Genomic DNA, 21,361 nt, shown 5'->3' with positions numbered 1-21,361 from the left:
GAGCACATGATGAATTGCACTGTTTCATAGTAAACCTAACACCATGTTTTGTGGCCCACCATAGGCTTGATATACTATATGAGATTATTTCACGGCATGTCAGTTGTTTGGTTCGTTAGAATGACTAGCAAATGCCTCATTCTTCTCCGAACATGATTACCCAGCATTAGCTCCGTCTATTGAACGATTCTACGAATTTATCCTGCTGATGACGGGAACACCTGCAGCAGTCGCAAAATCGAACTTTCTACCGAAATACATAAGCTGTACGCGTCATGCTTACAATTATGAAACTTTATTGCATGAGAAAATCGTGTCACAGTCAAGGAGTATAATAATGCATAAGGCCTCTATCTGTACCATTCGCTGACTGTTGGGGCCTGCAACATGTAATTCTACGTTCGATAGCTTTAGGCAAATAATTTCAATTGGCATAAAACATCAGATAAGCATGTATCCCGCGCAAATTCATTGTTTATAATGCGTTATCAATATCGAGATCTTGTCATTAAAAAGGTAATGCGATTATCAAGGGCTACGCCCAAATGACATGATCACTAAACACTGAACACTGAACAGTAATGCTGTACGAAGTTTGCCATCCGATATAAGAGTAAGGGTATAGTTGGAATGTAAAATACAGTTCACTTCACATACGGGTGATGTAATTATATACTTGATATGCGAAATTGGAAGCAACTGCGTATGCTATATACGAGTAATGATTGTAACAGTGTTGGTGTGGCGACAGCGTGGTAAGTCAATAACACTGCATCTTTACGATTCAGTTATCGCGCGCGTATTCTTTGCTCTGAGAAGTGGTTGTGACGATTTGGCAATATGGTCGAATTGCAGGTTAATTTAAATAAGTATGCCACGCTGTTACAGTACAGCATCTGATCTAACTCATTCATAAATGCCGTTTATAGAAATGATGATTTTCAAAATATCAACGAGAAAAATTGCATAGGATATTGGCAAGGAGTTCGCGTCAAAACCAAGGATGCATTGAAATTGGCCACGTGGATACGCCGCTGAGTGATAAGCTGTCTTATTGAGTTCTTGCAATGTCAGCGTTTCTGACAGTTCTTGGTGTTTCGACAACATCTGTCATTTTATAATTCCGGAGCTGCGGAATTTCAACACGGGCCACTGTCGTCCCAGAATCTAGGATTTCGTAAGACAACGCTTATGAGATTCCGGTAGCGAGTAGGATCTCAGATAAACCCCAGCATATAGATAACAATCCTGGAGTCGACCTCGTTCGGATGCAGCCCATTCTTGTTGCAGCTGTGGCACGGATGCTACGCAGCATCGCGACAGGCCTCAAGGATAATCAGCCTCTTGTATCAGCCACCACCCTCTTGGTTCAAATGACTCAAGAATATACAATATATACAATGCATAAATCGTCGCAGTATGTATCAATCAATCTTGCATATTGGCGTCATGACTCTTCAAGCAAGTACGTTGCAAGCAAGTGTTTCGCATGCGAATACCCCCTGAAGAAATCTCAAATGTTTCAATCAGACATAATACTGGTTTCCGCAAAAAAGTCGCGCTATCTCGTCCAATTGACTCATGTAACACCGTGACAACTTTTCCCGCTATATTTGCTTCCAGCGAAGCGATGTTTGTATTGCGGGATCGTCGATGCTGAGTCACGAGGTCATTGATTCTCCGAGTCGTTCATCCTAAAAAATATCGGAGGTAACACGGGCGTTGTGGATGAAACCGTTGCTCCGATACGGAGCATATATAGGCCTACTGTCACAGTATGTCTTGTCTTGCGATTCCGCTGTAAGATATTGTTATCTTGCGTTGGGGGTATGACAAAACCTTCCATCAAGAATACTCAAGAATGAGCTACCATTACCGAGGCACAACTGACAACGGTGAGCTGTAAATTTATAAGTCACAGCCTAGCATGCTACTCATGATTCACATATTTGACCGTAACTGTACTACAGCCGGGTAATGGATCCTGGAGTAATCTTTACTACTATGTGCATTGTACACTGTGCAGGCAACAACTATCAAAATAACACCATGCACCGGATTGACAGACGTAGCATGGAATGGATAACGTAGAATAGAATATCTAATTTCTCAAGTGGTCATGATTGAAAGGAGCTAGGACGATGTGGCCACACTATATATGCCTGCCAATGTATGTATAACTAATAATATGCACCAATGAAGTACAAATAACTACACATTAACTGCTATACTACAGTATGGAACTTGATAAGGAAAATTTACGTGCTTGCGGCAAAAAATGCAGTTCATGGGGATATTGGCCTACTGTAAAATACATACATATACTCGGTATAAGTCAGCTATCCTGGCTTCACATCATTGAATTGGTCAGACACTCATGAAGCATTCGTCAAGTAATATATTTGCCGAGTGTACCGCGTGACAGAATTATCACGAATTATTATTGTGTTAAGTTTACCCATAGTTCCGAAATTATAATCGATGAAGCATGAAGGTATAATTATCATTTTAATTAAAGAATTGTAACAGGAGTATGAATTGTTGATAGTGACTTGAGCATTAAAGTTTTTAATACCTATTTGTGATCGCCTCGAACGGATTATAGAAGGTAATAAAGTAATGTGGTTCGAGTTGGTATGATGCGTAATGTTTACCAATGGTATATTGGCGATATCGGAATTGGATCGACCATAACGGCGCTCACTGTGCCATATATCCTTGATATACGTTTTCGCGGCTCCATCAGCGAACCCGGAGTAAGAGAACAACTACCCTGGTACATATATCTATATTATTTAGGAAAGGCATGTGGTTACGAACATTGCCCAGAATATTTCACGCTTTAATCGGCACGCTGATTCTAATTTTGATACAAATTGATATATACTGCACGCCGTGTTGCCTGCACACCTGCAGCAGTCTTGTCAATACGATAATCTTCTTCAACCTTGATTTTAATAACATTGAACTTGCCATGAAAACGTGCTTCGGTTGGATTTGTTTATTTCTATGCCTCACTAACTTGAACTCGCCGTGACCGCGTTGAGTTGCTGATAGTCGCCGCGATAGCACGAACTTGCCATGTATCACAGTTGATTTTAAATATTCTATCGGCACTGCTCAATCGTCACCAACGACAAATGCACCAAAAATGTATGTGAATTTCACTCACACCACTTGATGCATTCATTTTTCCGTTGCATTTTGTTACATACTAATATATATAAACCATATCACACGCATAATGAAGTATACGAATGTTGAAGATCAGTTTTGCTCAGTGTATAATCGTATAATAGCTAGGCGGTTATTGTCATGAAATAAATTCGTTATTGGTGCTACAGGGCGTACGGGCAAACAGGATGTAATCGGTGACATGTGGCCATTGGATGGGTATGGGCTGTCGGACACCCATGGATGATGTTTGGTGTGTTTGTGGTATTATACGCGCGTACGCATTGCGAGAGCGAATACAGGCAGCTAGCAAGAGCGGTTGATCATTAAAACCCGTTCATTACCTCTGTTGCAACATAAATCGTTTCCTGATGACTATTGCCAGTTTGTCACGTCGGAACGCATAATACCAACAGTACCAAGCGACATGAAGCGCACGGGAACACCAGCTTCGCGCCTAAGGCATGGCGCGTGACTGCATAAACAATGTCTGCGAATGATAGCGCCTTAATTAAAATTGATGCGGATTTGTTATTGGTTGCAGCAGAGTCATGAGCAACTTCTTGCGAAGGATTAGCATCCGTTAGCACCAGAATAAATCATCTCGAGGTTAAGCCGGTTTAAATGCGTTTCGTACACCACCCATGTCGTGTCTTGAATTTCTTGGCATTGACAGTCAGTTGTAAATGTTTGTACGACCTCATAGTCGTAGCTACACCGCCACACTCCTAAGACACCAACAGAACATAATACTGATGGACGGGAATTCCCCAAGTAATCCAAAGCGGTGGTAAATCAGAATAATCAACAGCTCGCTTCACAATAGTTATTCGCGACCATTGTGAAGTTAGTTATCAAAGCGATCCAATAAGAGCGTCCGCTGTCCATTATATTTGTTGGCGTCAGGGAATACGTCGCGTAAACAAAAAAAAAAGAAAATGGAGCTGGTGTAGCATGGCAGTTGCCCGCATGTTTACCAGCCTATTTTAATCCACGAGGACTAGGCTGTCTATGCCGCTACTACAGACACTTGCGACACAATTTGCGTTCGCGCCTAACAATGGGACAGTCAAATGATCGTTGAAACTTACCTGATTCTAGGCGGAAGCGGTGTTGAACTGTAGCAGTAAGCTGAGAAATATCTCCTCCGCGTCTATGGCTAGGTCTCTTCCGCGTAAGCCCCGCAGGAAATGCAAAGCTGGTATTCCGTGCCGCTCCTGCAGCCGCATGCAAGACATCAACGCGCTGAGAACCTTGCGAGCAGTGAATTTGGTCACCAAAACAAGCTGCTCGACGCATTCGCTTCGCGCGAACTCTTCTTCGAAGCCACGCAGGGCCATAACTGCGACCGGTATCGCGGCAGAATTATTTCAACTGAGTTTCGAATATTCGTAGTAATGAATAATGGGAAAAAAACGAGAGCGGTGATCGCTCGTAGAGTCAAACACGAAGAAATCAATTCAAAAACACCGCAAAACCTGGTTTACTCTACAAACATTGGTTTCGACCGCGGCGGAGTTCCTTACCGACACACTTGAACAACTCGTCAACAGAAACGAAAGTTGTGTCTCTCACATAAGATTACAAGGATGACACAGTATACTTATATATTTCTATTCATACTACTCGTACTTTATTTATCACCAGCCCAAGCAGGAAACGGGAATAGCGTTGATACTGCTTAGCAGTGGCAAAACCGACAAATCGTGACTCGGCGGAATCGCTGTCGACACGCTCTGTGATAAGAATTCTCTCGCATTGATCTCCCTGGCAACGGCGACGGTTACACCACCGTGACGATGTGTGTTGTAACTTGTAAGACGCTTTTGTCCGAATCGCTGACACATTGTGTTGCAACGGCGCCTAACCTCTTATGTATTATGCAAATTGTGATGCATTAGCACTACACTGTTCTGAAAAATACGCAATACTTTCCGTATTATGCTGCGCTTACACGATCACGGTGACCTGGCACAGTTGAAGTAGGCCTACTCACCTCTCCCCCGATGACTGTAGTAAACATGAAAGCACACATAGTAAGTTTATTCCTATCGTTGAGTATATAGAATTCCGCACATTAGCAACTTATCCTTCCATCATCACGTTAAAGAGCATTTCTAAACGCTTCGTGTTTTCTAAAATTACAGAAGTGTTACGTAATACAGCTTCCCGCGCGACTCATAACAAAATCTTCCCACGAACGCGAGACCTGAAATGACTTCCGCTGCGATGGAATAAAAGTTGGTAAAGAATATTTTATGACACTCCGCTACTACTCGCAAATTAAAGATACCAGCGTAATAACATTTTTGCCAGCAAGCATTTTCCCCATACAGTCGCCGTATTCAAGCTGCACTTATAAGCAACACTCGTGAAAATCCATTACCTACAATTTGAATAAGGTGAGTTTCTGAGGAAAATGTTTGCAAAAAAACATTCACACTTTTATCTTTAATTTGAGACCACGTCATATTTAGTACGCAGTGTCTCTTTAAGGCTAAGTAGTAGCTGGTCGAGCCATTGTATCACTTCTGTATCTGTAACATTGGCACACAGCACTGTTTAACCAAATTGGCAAAATGGGTCAAACCCACTCACCCTCTCAAAAAGGAGATTTATTTCATCGTGACGTCAATTTTCTTTTGTTGTTTCACTCTATTTCCGTGACATCACTTCATTGCTTTTATTTCTCGGCATCTTTAAAAAAATGACTGTTTATATAGGTCAGAAGACGTCGATTAATATATAAACACGGTTAGTCGGTTACACTGCTTTGCACAGTCTGACATCTGTTGAGAATCTTCCCTTCTCTTGTTACTCCGTTCGCGATGTATTTTCATTAGAATGGATCTATTTACAAAAAGGTTCGGTGATCAATATAAGCTTACGTTGCATGAATAACGCACAGCTATTTGCAGTACGCCATTGGTAGGACTATTGTTGATATTATGAAATTGCGTGCATATGCCGTGTGAAAAATTCCGGAGAGAAAAAGTAGAGTATTGCATCATTAGTAGGTTTTACTAATTAACCTCAGTCGATGTAGATTTCCACGTCGAAATGGAAGTTTCGTCGCTTATTCGTCACGAATTACAGTAACACGTAAGCAGTGAGAACGTGATACCATCAATACCTTCTTGTTTATGTTTCAAATTTTCTCCGTATGTCGAAAACCTTGATTTCATTATCATAGTTCTGTTTCGAGAGGTATATCCTCGCGAGATATTATTACGATATTCTCATTGTAATTCAGAATATATAGCGCGTATTCCTTGTCCCTGACACTGCAGTCTCGCGCGTAATCGAAAGCTTCCCTGCTTCTAGAAAGTAACTCTTTCGACTTCTCTGCCTCCCGGCATTCAATATACGCGGCGGCAGCGTTGCCGAGGCATGTGCCGTATACCTGGTGGGTTCGCGCGTCCTTCTTAAACCTCCTCCTTAGAATATGCACTGCTTCCTCGCAAGTCATGGCGTACTTTTTGTAATCGCCGAAACTGCTGTAGCACAGCCCCATCCTCAAAAGGCACCAGGCTTCGTTTTCCGTGCGGAATTTGTGGCAGGAAGTTCTGACGGATCGAATGAATTTGGTTAGTTCGGTGGTCAAAAAGGGAATGAAGCAATTAACTGCCAACTCAGAAAATCGATTGTCTCCTGCGAGTTTATCGAAAGAAAAAGTCAGCATCCAGGCGCACTTCTGTATATTGTCCACCGACGCATCGCCCAGTCCTCTCAGCTTATTCATTCTGGCACACGCATAAAGAGCCACGATACCGTGAATGGTTCTGTTGGACGATGTGAGAATTCTGCCGCATTGCATTAAGTCACAGTCTGTTGCTGTCTCGGAAAGCTCTTTCGAGCGGGTCTTTATTAGCGAGCATATTATTTGTATCGTGTCATGCCTGCTAGACTGACTTTCTTCTATAGTTCCGCTCGTTTTTAGACATAGATTGAGAAATATTAAGTCCTTCGAGATTTTCAGCAATGAATCGATATCCTCGTATCTCATCACAATGTCTGCGACGCCGATTTCTGTGAAAGAGAAGTGCTGAGTTGCTTGATAATCAACTAAATAGTTTCAAGAATTGATTTATGCTTCTGATAACGCATAAATAACAAATGAAATGGATGGACTATTGTCGATTAATACTCCGAAAACCATATACATTTGAACATTTCGATGACCATGACCACACATTAGTCGAGAATTATATGTTATCAGAAACGTTAGACCTAAAATACGAGGAGTGGACAGAAATCTCACGGTGTACATCAAGTCCCATTGCAGTTCTCGTACAATTACCTTCTTGTATATATTTTTGGAGCGAAAAATTGATGGATAGTATAGTTTGATGCTGCGATTGTGATAGTTTCTCATTGTTTTTCATCATGTCGAGTATGTGAAAAATTTCGTCTTCTTTCCGTGGCGCGTCTGTAATGAAAGTACATAATAACGTTCAGTCTCCAGGTCACACTATCTTTAGGCGAATTTTCGAGAGTTCGAACAATTGACAGTCATTTTATGAAATAGATTTACATAAGCACCATTACATACACAAATTTTATGACGCGCGAGTTGTTGATATTGTGACGTTTGGTATACAATATGCACAGGAAAGGCTACCAACCCCAGATATATATTATATTGTAATGGCCATCCGTTTCGTACCACAAAATAGAGGTACCTGCTGGAATATGCTTAAAAAATTAACAGTTGTATGTATAGTTGCATTTAAAACAAACATTTTTAAAACATGGCCCTTATTGTTTGAATTATGTTTTTATTGTTTATTTGTGTAACCATGACGTCGCGAATCCTTAATTGTGACGTCACGTCGTATTGACATTGCCAAATGAAGATATAAGGTAAATATCGCCCCTTTGACGAAAAAGGCTTCCGACCCCTGTCATAAACGGAGCAAAAATATCTTTAACTAGGACTACATCGTTATGCAGCATTTTTACAGTGGGCAGTCATCATCATCATCAGAACACCCATTCCGTACCAATGACCTGTATCTGCGTGTACTAACTGTTGAACCGACGACGATTTCGAGGGTTCCAACCATTCCATATCGTATATATACGTCGCGTATATCGGATGCAGATCGTCCGCAGGCTCATACTTCATGTTTTTATTGACAGTGTTTACACAATTATGATATAATTATACAACGTTTGAAAAATAAAACATTTCAAAGGCGTTTTTAAACACTGTTTAAATGGTGTTTTAAAGTGTTTTAAAACATCATTTGTTTAAAATGCAACCCCAGGTGTATGCGGTGGAGTAAAATTGAGCTATTATATATGTACAATTTTTGCAACTGAAATGTCACTAGCCTATGAGTTCGTATATAGTTTGTACTATAGTCTTCACTTGACATATTAGGGTCAAACCCACCGGCGTCATCATCCAGATTCAGATTCAGATCTAGATCGGTTCCACAATAAGAAGCATCATCTTCCAATTCCGTCATCTTGTTTTGTCAATATAATACTACGGTTACTATAATAGGCCTACGCCTGTGTATCCGCAGTAGACCGCAGGAATAAACGCGGAATATACCTGAATATATGCGTGGCACCGAAAAATCACGACTCAGATCGGTAGGGCTTGGGGCGGTAAAGAGACATTACGGAACTTTCTCCCGACTCAATATGCAAAGAAGCGTACTATGAATATTACCGAATGAAATTAAAATTTGTCGGGATCGACTTTTTATGTCTCCCTGCTACTTCAAATCGAACCGGATAGTATGGCTCGAAGAAATTTATTAATGCAACTTTAGCTCCCAACTCACAGAAAAGAAATATTCCAACTCTTCACGGCTGACGAAAAGGCTTTAGCTGCGTTTGTAGTAAATTTAGAATATCTTATATGTCAAGTATTTAGAGTTTGTACGACTGTACTCTAAACCACACCGATATGCTTTGTAGTTGAATCTATACTCACGAATATCACAAACTTTTAGAGCTTAATGAAATGTCACGGTTATAGCTAAGTCTATTTTCTCGGCACCACCTACTATCGCTTAAATCATTTACAATGTATTTGACATTTAAAACATACAACTGGTATACATGACGACTGCTCTGAATGCCAAATGTTGAAACGACTTCGAGCGGGTTGAACCAATTACTGTAATCACAGGATTTTGCACAATATGAATAACATACATTAGTTGCATTGAGCCCAAGCTATAAAAATGGAATCATCAAAGCATCAGTAACACAATACGATAGCATAGCCTAGTACACTATCGGTAGCTGGTGCATACCCATTTCTGGAACCAGCCTCTACACATTTACACAATGACATCTATGCGGTACCGTCACCATTTGCCATGATTGACTGCAAAGCATCGGATATTTACCATTAGGCTATGCCAATACATCAGTTATTTGTTCAGCACTGCTATGACAGTCCTTGCACACACGATGAGCCACACCGGCGCTCGTTCTTGTCGGGAATGACAATATACCACTTGTATGTGCAGAGTAACACCCACTGACATGTTATGTAGCCATAGATCATTGTAAAAACAATATACGACATACGTATATTGCTATATGTGTGACTGGTCCGTGGACATATGAGCATGCGACATTACAGCATGCGAGACTTCGGCATGCGACAATTTGGCATGCGACACATGAGCATGTGGGTTAAATTACGGGTTAGGGGTAGGTTAGGGTTGGATTTATGGTTGGGTTAGGGTTAGGCTTTAGGTTAGGTTAGGCTAGGTTAGGTTAGGTTAGGCTATGTTTCGGGTTAGGGTAAGTTTTTGGGTTATACAGTCACATGCTGAAGTGACGCATGCTGATGTGTTCCATGCTGAACTGTCGTTTTCCATTGTGTCGCATGCTCATATGTCGGGCAACCGTGTGACTGACGCATTGATGACTATGGTGACATGGTGATTTCGTGTAGATATCGGAATCCAATATATGACGTTCTATTCTCTTTCAGCATGTAAATATGTTCAGGCGAGTTAATGGCGTTCCATTAGCTTATTCTGCAAACTGACGCATTTCCCTCTTCCCTGTCTACCCTGGCATGAAGTGTGTCCTGGTAATCTGAATATGCCTGGTCAAGTTCCTATACATACTGGTATAGTGGTATCCACGCCGTGTGGCATGACCACATAAATATTAAATATTATGGTGATGTGCATCTGGCAATGCAGATTCTCATCGTGGTATCTTATAGAATCACCAAGACGCGTCACTGTTGCGTTGCAGTCATATATCTTTGTAAATACCAAATAATCTATATAAGAATAGCTCGGGTCTATTTTCAGCTCATCCTATAGTGTAAAAAACAGCTAGCGACCTGTGCAATCAAGTCGTCCTTATTGCCCAGAAAAGTACAGACTTTCAATTTTAAACGCATATACAATCGGTCTACTTACATGTATACATTATACAATTATATGTAATGTATGTATCACCATTAATGAAAGGGGGTGGCCAATTGGAACAGCTGGAACACGCCGTGGTAAATTAATATTGTCATAATTTTGCTGATTTCATTGCCATTGCTGTGGTCAATATTCTCTGAGCAGCAAATGTATGCGGTAAACGCGTCTTGTAATCGTAATCGACTATATAACGATTACAGCATTTCAATTCATCGTAATGAAAGTACAATTACTCAACTTTTTAGTACTAATTTTAATCTTACAAGGACTATGTCAAAAATGAACATGAAATAATGCGATACATCAAGATATTGACAGTAGCGACGACGTATTTTGAAGCTCACTGCTTGGTTTGTCTTGCATCACATTATAGCTCTGCTCAGTAAATACATCGAAAATCATATATTTTATCCACACATAATAGCACATAGTCCGCTAGTATTCAACATGATAGCTAGTTAGCATGACTGAGAAAACCATGTCTCGGAGACATACTTCTCACAACCCGGTACAGCTATACATCATAGGGGGATGTCAAGCACCAACCCTGGTAGGACTCGAAACTTCTTTTGAATCGTGCAAGTCGACAGTCGATAGTGTCCGTATTAGTTAAAATAATGTTTGGTTGTTCTCATCAGTTATAAGAAATTTGATCATTGCTGTCGGACAAGTACTATATTCCTCAACTAACTGACTGACTGACTGATACGGACTTTCGATTTGCAGTAAGGTGGGAAATAACTGCAATGCATTTATCAGGCATCATCGAATACGTGCGGCATGTACCTGACTTTCAATCGAGGCACGCACGGTGATTCGTCTGGATACATGCTTACAACAAATAGCAATCCAAGGTAACGAGTGACAATGTATTGACCACTTGGCACTGCATATAGCTCTTTGCGATATCACTTCATCTGGTAGTCAAATCTATTTTAAAGCCTTTTAAATATTTGTATTCAATGAGGCTTAAATGCAAGGTCGGCAGCATGCTATTCCCAGGGACACGGACGGTCGGACCAGTCCAATGTGACGGAACCACCAAGATCGCATTAGGTCGCGTGAAGAATGACAAATAATATAACTTCAACGCAAGATTACCTCATCAGAGCGTGTACAAAAGATCCGGAGTAGTAGCGTTAGCCCGATCGTTACTATACTCTATAACCATTACATGATGTAATTTTATTGCTAAAGAACAGAAAATGGATTTTTCAATGGATCAGTAGAGGGAAAAGTTGAATGTCCACAGAAGACAACTACCATCTACAGATACTATATCCGTCAGGAATCATCCTTCGACATATAAACTTTGCGACGATTTGCGATCCAGACGGCTCTGAAATGAATAAGAGGCAAATGCATGTAACAGTATTATGAAGGAGGTACTTATTTTGTCTGTGTCGTGCTAGGTCAAAGTAAAATTAAAAACAGGGGCTAACAAGCGTTAAGCTGATATGGAAGTGAAGGCTATAGAGAAGGGCACGCTCTTCGTGGGTGGTTTATTCTTCATAATTAGCGATAGAGTCCGGAGGAAATACTTATATCCCAAGACACGTCAATATAGATTTCCTGTTCAGGGATTAGGGCATCGAATTACCGCGACAGTAGCCGAGGAGTGATCTGGTACCGAAAGACACCTATTCTGGACGATCACCTCCTAACACCAACATGGCCGATAAATGGGTCTGGCTACTCACTTTTCTACCACCTCAACAAATGTTTCACAGGACTGTACCGCGAAGTACATTAGAACACGCCTCTGTACTTACGTCATCATGAAAAATACAATGGCATACAGCATCGCTGCGACTACGAGAGAAAATCCATGAAATATATGCAACGTGGATGGGTACAACGTAAGGAAGACAAGAGGACCGAAAATGCTCGCAAGGTTTTCCAACGCAGACACCATCGCTAAAACAGCACCTTAAAATTGACATGTATCAAACGTTAGCTCAATAGCACATGCAAATTGGGTATTGCCCAACGAGCATATGTAGGCCATAGCCTATGCCGGCATGCTATACCTACACTTTTACATAGGGATCAAGCATATGTAGCCGTACAGTACAGTGCTATTCAGTACTGTGCAGCACAGAGGTCTCAAACTCAATGTGCTCACGGGCCAATTTCCTGAGTTTTGATGGCGCCGCGGGCCGCACCGCCAATAATAGCGGTATTCAATGTATTTGTGATTAGGCGCTATTTAGCGGGACCTTTTAAACTGGCATTTCACACACATCGTGGAAATGTGATTTGCTATTGTGAATCCACGCCTAGCACGTCTAGCACGTAAATATTTCAATCAAATTGTTGTTGAACTTGGCATAGTGTGTCAAAATAATTAGTTATAAACTCAGTGTGATCGTATAAATTCATCACGACATCGTAAAAGCTGTCGCGTTACAATTTTGAAGCTAGTGGACATTTGACGTGCCACAATAACATGTAGAATTGTAGGCGGCCTCATTGGTAGAATATTTCAAAATCGAATAAACATTGATCTGATATCAGAGCATAGAAGCAGCATATCCGAATCTGGGCTTCCGGTATACTCCGGATAACCAGGCGGTTGATCATGTCATTACCAATGAAGTCAAATTAAATCAGCGTTAGATTTACCTTCGAATATTGGAACAGGACATAGTAATCGAAATGTCCAATCGCCGAAGAATCCATTGGTGTAAGAGGTGTGGAGCGTATCACTACCTTACTCGCCACCTTTGATTGGCGATAATAACATGGATCAAGAGACCCAAGATGACGCAGGAAGTAACTAACTGTACAGCAGGGGCAGCAGAATGACAATGGTTGTCATACCGGCCTGCTTAGCTGGCTAAATACGCTACGCAACGCAACGGAAGCTACGACCTTTTGATATATTTCTATTCCCCATTACAGTCTGATGGTATACAACCACGGACGCAACAAACTAAGCACGGCGTTCCGAGTCACTAGTCCTTATTTGATTGCAACGTTCGACCAGACTCTACTCCAGTCATTTTTATTTTATCACACATTCAGTCCGAATTCGAATAGGCTAATCCTACAAAAGGTCATGTCCAAGTCCAAATCACAATTTGCAGTCCCAAATCATCAGCAGGTCGAGTTTTATCATCATAAAAAGGTAATGTGACGTAATAGCTGATCTTCCACTGCAGGCTAACTTTTGAAAGTGATGTGAGAGTGACGTTTAATGAGTAGTTTCCGGTTTTTGGAGTGGTTTTAGAGCGAATTTGAAGTTCTCAAATGAAAAAAAAAGATATGTGGCGGTTAAATATGATCCAATACTCCAAAATCCAAAATGTCGACGCGGTCCGCACAAAATGAACTCGCGGGCCGCATGTTTGAGACCTCTGGCTGTAGCGGCATAACTAGTACCTTGCTCGTCAACTGATACCAATTGGGTTGCTTCAGATCTGATGAATGACGTAGTGAGATTATATACCACCGCCAAACTTGTAGCTGAAAGGTGAAAATTCCACAATTAGACTTGAAACCGCAATAAATCAGAACATCAGCGCAGCTAGGCCAGGCTAGACCGTACGTAGCTCACTGACAAGTTCTACAATAGTCAAATGAACAATGCTATAACGTCGCGTATTCTATCTAGTATGGGCAAAATCGTGTACACGAGTGATTTGATTTCGAATTGAGTATTATAGGGGTCGAGTCGAATCGAGTATTCGAATAGAGTATTCGAACCGAAAAGATAGCGTAATGGTGAAGCGTCCGGCGTCTTGATCGGTAGGTCGTGGGTTCGATCCCCGGCCGGGTCAGACCAAAGACCTGATTCGTAACACTGGTATCCTTGACTTCACTGCTTGGCGCTCATGCAATACTGGGATAGCATGGAGGGTGGTGCATGACTTGGAAAGCCGAATGTCACTTATGACGTCAAAACAGTATGAATAATATGGAAAATCAAATATGTAACTTTTCTGAGACCACAAAGAATATAATATCAATTATTTCTACATCGCATTCAAGATAATTTGGTATTTAACATCCATAATAGGCCTATCTAATACAATGCGCTTCGCGAATCGTGGCAATGCTGTGGATTGATCATGACTTCGCAGATATGTTATTTTCACGAAGGTGCGTAGCTCTGAACTACATCAAGCGCATGCTGCGTAACGACTAGTCGAGGTTTGCAGCTTCCACGGAGGAAAATTGCATCGAATTTATAGTGGTCAGGAGCGTATAATTACAGTTCTCGAAAAAATATTTTGACAATCACAATGCCACTTACTATCAAAACATGCAGTTTCATTCCGTCGAAGAAATAATAATTAACGATTTGCGGCATTTTCTCAGCATTGAAACTCGACAGTTGATGGCAAATACATACCTGAAAACACAAGCGCGGGTCCCGTAGCCAAACTCATCATAGCAGTGGAACATATTCTGGCAAACGCCCCCAGCATGATGATCGCTTGGCCGCCGAAATTGAAAAGGCCTTGGAATAGCCAGAGCAAACCAGGCACCGCGATAATTAGCCCATTAGTGAGACCCTGCGAATGGAGCAGTGAATCTGTATTGTATAGGCTACACATCGGTAAATCGCATACAATCTAACCAAAGCGGGTTGGGGTACAATACGAAATCTTTGAGGATTGCATCGAAACTATTATGTAGGGACGTTTCAAAAATCGAGAAAATCACCCCCAACAAACCACTTGAGCTCCCACAAGGTCCGGGGTGAAGCATACGGGATACGACACGAGAAACATCGTGATGAACATCGAAACTCCATTCAAGGCAAACATGTAAATTGCAAAGGACGTCGCGTAGAACCACAATCGCCATCGTCTTCCTTTCTTGATATCCCGGCAACGCGATGCCTTGTCGCGTCCGTCTAAACAGGGAATTCGGCCTTTGGATTACTTATCGATCGCGTAATGTTGCGGGACAAGACAAGCGTTCTCGTTTCTAGCATAATGTTCTATAGTCCACGTCGACTTCTCGCTAAGCGTCGATGAATAGTGCCATAGCCAGGGGCGAATGCACCTTGGCCCCTTTAAATTTGGGCTCGGACATCTTGACAAGTACGTTTCACTACGTCAGACCGCACTGATAAAAAAAATATTCGCCCATGGGCCCCTCAGAAGTTTTAGTGTTAAAGTCCAGGATGGAACTACTTTCGACTCGCGCGATCGTTGTTCATTATTCATGATTTGTCGACATCATTACGCATTTTAGACCAGGGTGACTGATAATATCTATAAGATTCCTGAGCTGCAGAAGTACCGGACAGTTTTTACAGGCTTTTTATAAGACACCACTTGTGCCGGACGGATGCCGATCAGAAAGCCCGGATAAATGAACTTCCGGCACTCATGAACGGATTCTGAACTCGACTCTGGTTCGAGTAGTCTCCAGGTGTTGCAGCGATGTGATGTACCGATACAGAGGACCGAAACAGAACTTAACGGTAGTTATGGTCATCACAGTATACGCTATACTGCATACCACTGCATTGCTAGGCTATATGGTCGAAGCATAATCGGAGTTCAGCAAACCTTCAATACAGTTTTCGCAAACACATCTCTTCGTGGTGTAAATCTCCCACGAGTGAACCAATTGTTTGAGCAGGGTAAAAAGATTCGTTTGCGATTCGCCTGTTGTGTTCGGAGTCACTACATACGATCCGTCGTCATTCGATTCGTCCCGAAGCAGTGGACTGGTCTCTGAGCATTCATTCGCGACGTTCTTCGTCGACGTCATAAAGGATATGAGCGACAGTGACACAACGGCGCAACATGCGATGAAAATCGAGGTCGGAACAAATCCGCTGCTTTCGATCCAATAACCGGTAACTATTTGCACCAGGCCTCCACCCATCGATGCTGCTACCTCTAGTATTGTGAATCTGGAAAGTGGTGGTATTTTGTTACGCGAAAGGGTGGTAACGAATGAGTCCATAAAAGGTTTCGCCTATTTGCACTTTGTATTACCACTTAATAATCAGAACTACTTTTCACACTTTGGATTTTGTGAAGATGAAAGTAGTTTAGGGATAGTTTTGCAAACCGGGCGACATCGTCCCTATTTCAGGATCACTGAAATATATTTCATAATATTACAACCATTTGCCATGTCATCTATCATTTTGCGGCAGTCGCGAAGATGCAACATGCTATTTCGAAAGCGTCCATGTCCGATGACTGCTATAATAGACTGCCTCTAGCTATAACAAATCTAGGGTACTATCGAACGTACTTGCTATAATTTTCTACTTCCACTCATAGGGTTGACACGTCTTAGAAATCGCTACTTCTACTTGTAATTAAGCGCAAATGTACGACACTTTTACTACTTCTACTGGCGTAGCTGACTACTGTGACCACCTTTGGTTACACCTTGAAGTACACCTAACATAAGAAACCAGCATATGCTCGGCTAGCCCCTATTGACCAAACCCAGCACACTCGTAATTAGGGTTGCATTTAAACAAAAGTCTTTTAAAAGAATTTGATTTCTCCAAGTTGCATAATTATGCCATAATTGTGTAAATACTTCTCTTTGATTTTTTCAAGTTGAATAATTATGCCATAATTGTGTAAATACTTCTCGAAAAACAAGTTGTATGAGCCTACGGACGACTCCCATCACCCTATATAGCCAACGTATACAATATGGGATGCATGGTTGAAAACCTCAAAATAGTCTGTTTAACAGCTATAGCACGTAGATATTTCGTCTAAGTAGCTATATTTGCCCTATATTTTCAATTGTGAACGTCAATCCACTATCTCGTCACAATTATATATATATATATTGGTGACATCATGACTTGAAAAATACAAAAATAAAATAAAAAACACCATTTGAACAAGAGCCTTGTTTTAAACATCTTTATTTTAATTGATTTTTGTTTAAAATGCAACCCTACTCGTAAGTCGTAATGCAAGACGACTTTCGACGGGATTGATGCAGGGGCGTTTCAAGCGGGCTAATCTTGCTCTGCATAAGCAAGAACTAATAAACAATTCGACAAACCTGCGTCCCCTCTCTTCCGGGCGTATATTGTCGCTCAGATAAGCGCTGCCGATATTAACGAGTGCCGAATAACTGCCAGACGCGCCGTAAACCAGCTCGGTTATTATCAGCGAATACAGAGGTAACCTGAAATTATTATGACGTCAAAACATTATTTGTATTAACCATTTGTATTAATTTGTACCTATTAAAAATGGGCAAGTAAGATTAGGACGGACCGGACCATCCATGCCGAGGGGAACGAAACTACAAGGGGTGGCCTATGCCTAGTGTTTCCAGCGGAATCTCCAAATGTAGGACACGAGGTGGTGTCGCATTTGTTACCAACATTTCCGATCACGAGGATTACATTATATGTGATGACCAATTCAATATAAGTTGCGCGGTATTAAGACTAAATATGTAGTTTGATATATGCAAACACTGGTTTACTCATTCTGAGGCTAGAGAACAACTTACAGGGTTGTTGTGTTGTATTATGTGCTCTCAATGGTAACATCAACAACAAACATAATTTCAGATATCCGCAGTGCCACCAACAGAAATGGCAGTAAACCAGCACAACACAACGAAAAACAATCAATGCCGGTCACAAAACCAGTCTGTCGGCCAATCAGGGGCTTTTAATTTCATACTCCAACTAATCAAGATCTTTGGTTAGTGATTGATTGCCCGCCACTCGCCGACGGCTACTTACCAACGCTTTGCAGGAAATGTTACGGACTTCTTGCGAGCGTCTCAAGGCCAGCGACAACATTTTGTACGGTCCACGTCGAAAGAAAGTTATTTTTCGTGCCGGGAGTTAATTGCTACATAGTAAATCACATTTTCACGAGGGATTGGTAATGTCACTCTGCAAGGTCTCGTCGAATTAGGCCTATACTGCCTACTTGCAAAGACATTGAATACCCCTATTATTGATGCTGCAGCCCGCGGAGTCCGCAAAAACTAGGAAATCGGCGCGCGAGGAGATTTGAGTTTGAGACCCAAGGTATATTCGCTATATTTATAAAGTATCGATATTCAAAACCTCGCAAGGCGAATCACTACACTGACTGCAGCATACCTATAAGCAATAACAATGCATTGCATAGTAGCTGCCACCAACGTCCCCGCTACAGGAAATGCAATAGCTGCCTTTCGCCCGATTTTATCGCTCCATGATGTGAATACGGTCGATCCTACGAAACACGTGATGTATCCAGACAGCATGGAATATAGTGTCCATCTGGAGTATAAATTACTTCATTCATGTCTTCGGTATAGCATCATGACCTTACCTTGAAACTTCGTCGGCAACTGCTTGTTCCTCCACGCTGCTAGTGGTATTCGCCGAACAGTATTCTACAGATTGGTTCTTCGTGAAATTCAAATTCTCGGACACTACCTTGAAAAAAAAACGTCAATAGCGACTTCCGTGAAAGAAAATCCAGGCAATTCGACAGCAATTCGAAAACTGAAATCCAATCGATTCCCAAAGCACGGATTTGGCATACAGCCTATTAAACAAATCAAACCAGCAACGGGAGATGGTGCTTAATGACAGGAATTACTATGCTTATGTTAAATTCTGAGTATACATTGTTATGGTACAATCATTTCTCACCTGATATATGAACTGGTATTGAACTGTATCAAACGAGTATTGACATGCACAGGCGAAGAACGCCACAGCTTCCACGGCATATGGAAATTCGCAACGCATTCTTAATATCCACGGTACGCAGTCTCCATAGACTTCTGCACTATACTGTCAATGTGATCTGATCACCTTTGCATCTTCCGTTCGCAATTACTTCGAAACCACAATCAATGCAGTAATGATTGAGACCTACTGGAATTCTTATGCCTTACATTTTCTGTGGTAGCATGCACGTTTAAAATGACATGTTTTGTCGGTGGAAAGATAAGATCACGTGACATTACCAGCAATTAGATTCGTTTTCTGTCGACGAGGTAAAGTTGAAATCATACAGGTATTTCCGATCTGCGCGAGTTGCAATTCGCCAGCTGACTGCTTCGATGATTGCAGTTAAAAATGCAAAATGGTCAGAGTCCTTCACCAGTCATACTTGGGATATCTCTTCTCGTTAACAGAAAGTGATATCTATCACGATTTATTTCCAGTCTAGCAGTAATTTTCGAGTGCAGCCTTGGCGACTGGCATAAAACTACACTTGGTTGGATTTAAAACTTGAAGCATAATATCTGTATCGGTTGTATTAGGGTTACCATACGTTCTCCTTTAGGAGGATTTGTTCTCCTTTCTCGGGTTTTTGAAAATGTCCTCCGAGGACGCCTAAATGTCCTCCTTGTTGATATTTTGTCCTTTTTTTTTAGAATTCTGGTAAAACACACGGCCAAATTCGACCGAGATACCATAAAATAGCACTGAACTAACGCTCATGCGGGTATTTCGGGAGCTGAGCGAAAGTTGACTTCTTTTTAGTCAACCACCTGATAAAGTGAAGGTATAAACAGTATTTTGGGCGCTGAGCGAGAAAGTTGACCTTTTGTTTTTTAGTCAACCGACAACGAAGTGGGAAAAATTGACTAATTTTTCAGGATTTTCCGCCGGTTTTCAAAGTTGGAAAATTTTGACAAAGTGTCCTCCTTTCCCTATTCTAAAATATGGTAACCCTAGTTTTATCTGTATATGTAATTGAAGCTGACGCCAAAAAAGATCAATGCCTCAACGCGCTCTGCATTTAACTCACGAATTTTATACCGAGCACCTTCTCTAACGAAGTGCGAGTGGCATAGCCGTAGGAGGCAGAGGCGATTCTTCACCTCTAGGTTCTGGACTTTACGCTCTCTGTTGACGTCATATTCGAATAAGTAACGTTGAGATTGTTGACAATTATTCCTGCTCCAAATTTACATAATGGCTATGTCCCTGTATGCTAAGACATTCGAGTCCAAATGAACAAGATCCAATTCCATTGTTATTGATATTTGCACTGATACAAAACGTCGTGTGTAGCTGTCAAACGTTACCAGGCTGAAGCAATATCTGCCCATTTTACACGGATAAAGTCACAAAATCAAGGTTATATATACTATATATGTCCACCCAAATCATGACAAACTATGCATGCCACATGGTTGACTCTTGCGTCAGGGAATATTTCCCATACAGCCTAGTCCTGCCTCTCTCTCCGTGATTCCTAATTGCAGATGCAATGTCGGAAACGATTGCAGGTGTACTTCAAAAATTGACTGATGACTGTACCGTGTGTACAATGTACATTTGCAGCGACATGCGGCTTGCGTGCATGACTCGTCTGCTTAAACCGGTCGAACACACCAATAGATCTTAAAGGCAGAGGTGGCCACACAAACGATATTTATGAAAGTGAATCATGAGATCTTTGTAGCCTAGATTCCGTCTCGTCATTTCATGGTGACCTTTAATCTAGCTATCTTCGATCGAAACAATTTGAGGGCAATTGCGAATTTACAACAATCAGCATTCAGTCGCGGATATTCGGCTCTGAACACCATTTTTGAAAAAACTACAATTATCATGTAAGCAATTCGCTATCCAAGCTTTTTTTCCAATGTCTATATACTATCATGGGTTCTTAACCAGGGAACCGTGGACAACTTTGGGTACGATATGCATTGTGGAATTAGGTCTAAGTGCCATCTAGAGCTTAAAAGTATCTTGCAAACCAACAAAGAGTGGTATATTTTCTGGCCAGATTTATTCAACTCATAAATTTTCTTCGCGCTACGAGCGATTACGTGTTAATGGTATT

The 21,361-nt window shown here is 41.4% G+C and overlaps 2 protein-coding genes across 3 annotated transcripts; both read right to left on the bottom strand.

Moving 5' to 3' along the window:
* Positions 1–279: 279 nt before the first annotated feature.
* LOC145459164 (uncharacterized) lies at positions 280–9,714 on the bottom strand. 2 transcript variants are annotated; one of them, XM_080337798.1, is made up of 5 exons: positions 8,573–9,714; positions 7,475–7,603; positions 5,171–7,203; positions 4,266–5,087; positions 280–1,694 (listed from the first exon to the last, which is right to left on the bottom strand). In XM_080337798.1, exons 1-3 carry the CDS (start codon positions 8,646–8,648, stop codon positions 6,362–6,364), a joined length of 1,047 nt encoding a protein of 348 aa, XP_080193924.1. In that variant the 5' UTR covers positions 8,649–9,714; the 3' UTR covers positions 280–1,694; positions 4,266–5,087; positions 5,171–6,361. The 2 variants fall into 2 exon arrangements, with proteins under 2 accessions (XP_080193924.1, XP_080193923.1); XM_080337797.1 differs by having other exon boundaries at positions 4,266–7,203.
* A 2,048-nt stretch (positions 9,715–11,762) lies between these two features.
* LOC145459161 (proton-coupled folate transporter-like) lies at positions 11,763–19,718 on the bottom strand. Its single transcript, XM_080337793.1, has 10 exons — positions 19,207–19,718; positions 18,881–18,987; positions 18,667–18,828; positions 17,601–17,726; positions 16,121–16,470; positions 15,275–15,456; positions 14,950–15,112; positions 13,977–14,060; positions 12,365–12,521; positions 11,763–11,931 (listed from the first exon to the last, which is right to left on the bottom strand). Exons 1-10 carry the CDS (start codon positions 19,303–19,305, stop codon positions 11,877–11,879), a joined length of 1,485 nt encoding a protein of 494 aa, XP_080193919.1. The 5' UTR covers positions 19,306–19,718; the 3' UTR covers positions 11,763–11,876.
* Positions 19,719–21,361: the final 1,643 nt, after the last annotated feature.

This window comes from Botryllus schlosseri, chromosome 16 (assembly GCF_051294905.1).
Source record: "Botryllus schlosseri isolate E-star chromosome 16, Bs_hap1, whole genome shotgun sequence".
Classification (NCBI taxonomy): Eukaryota; Metazoa; Chordata; class Ascidiacea; order Stolidobranchia; family Styelidae; genus Botryllus; species Botryllus schlosseri.
Note: the sequence above shows the minus strand (reverse complement) of the source record. Positions and strands in the feature narration are given on the sequence as shown.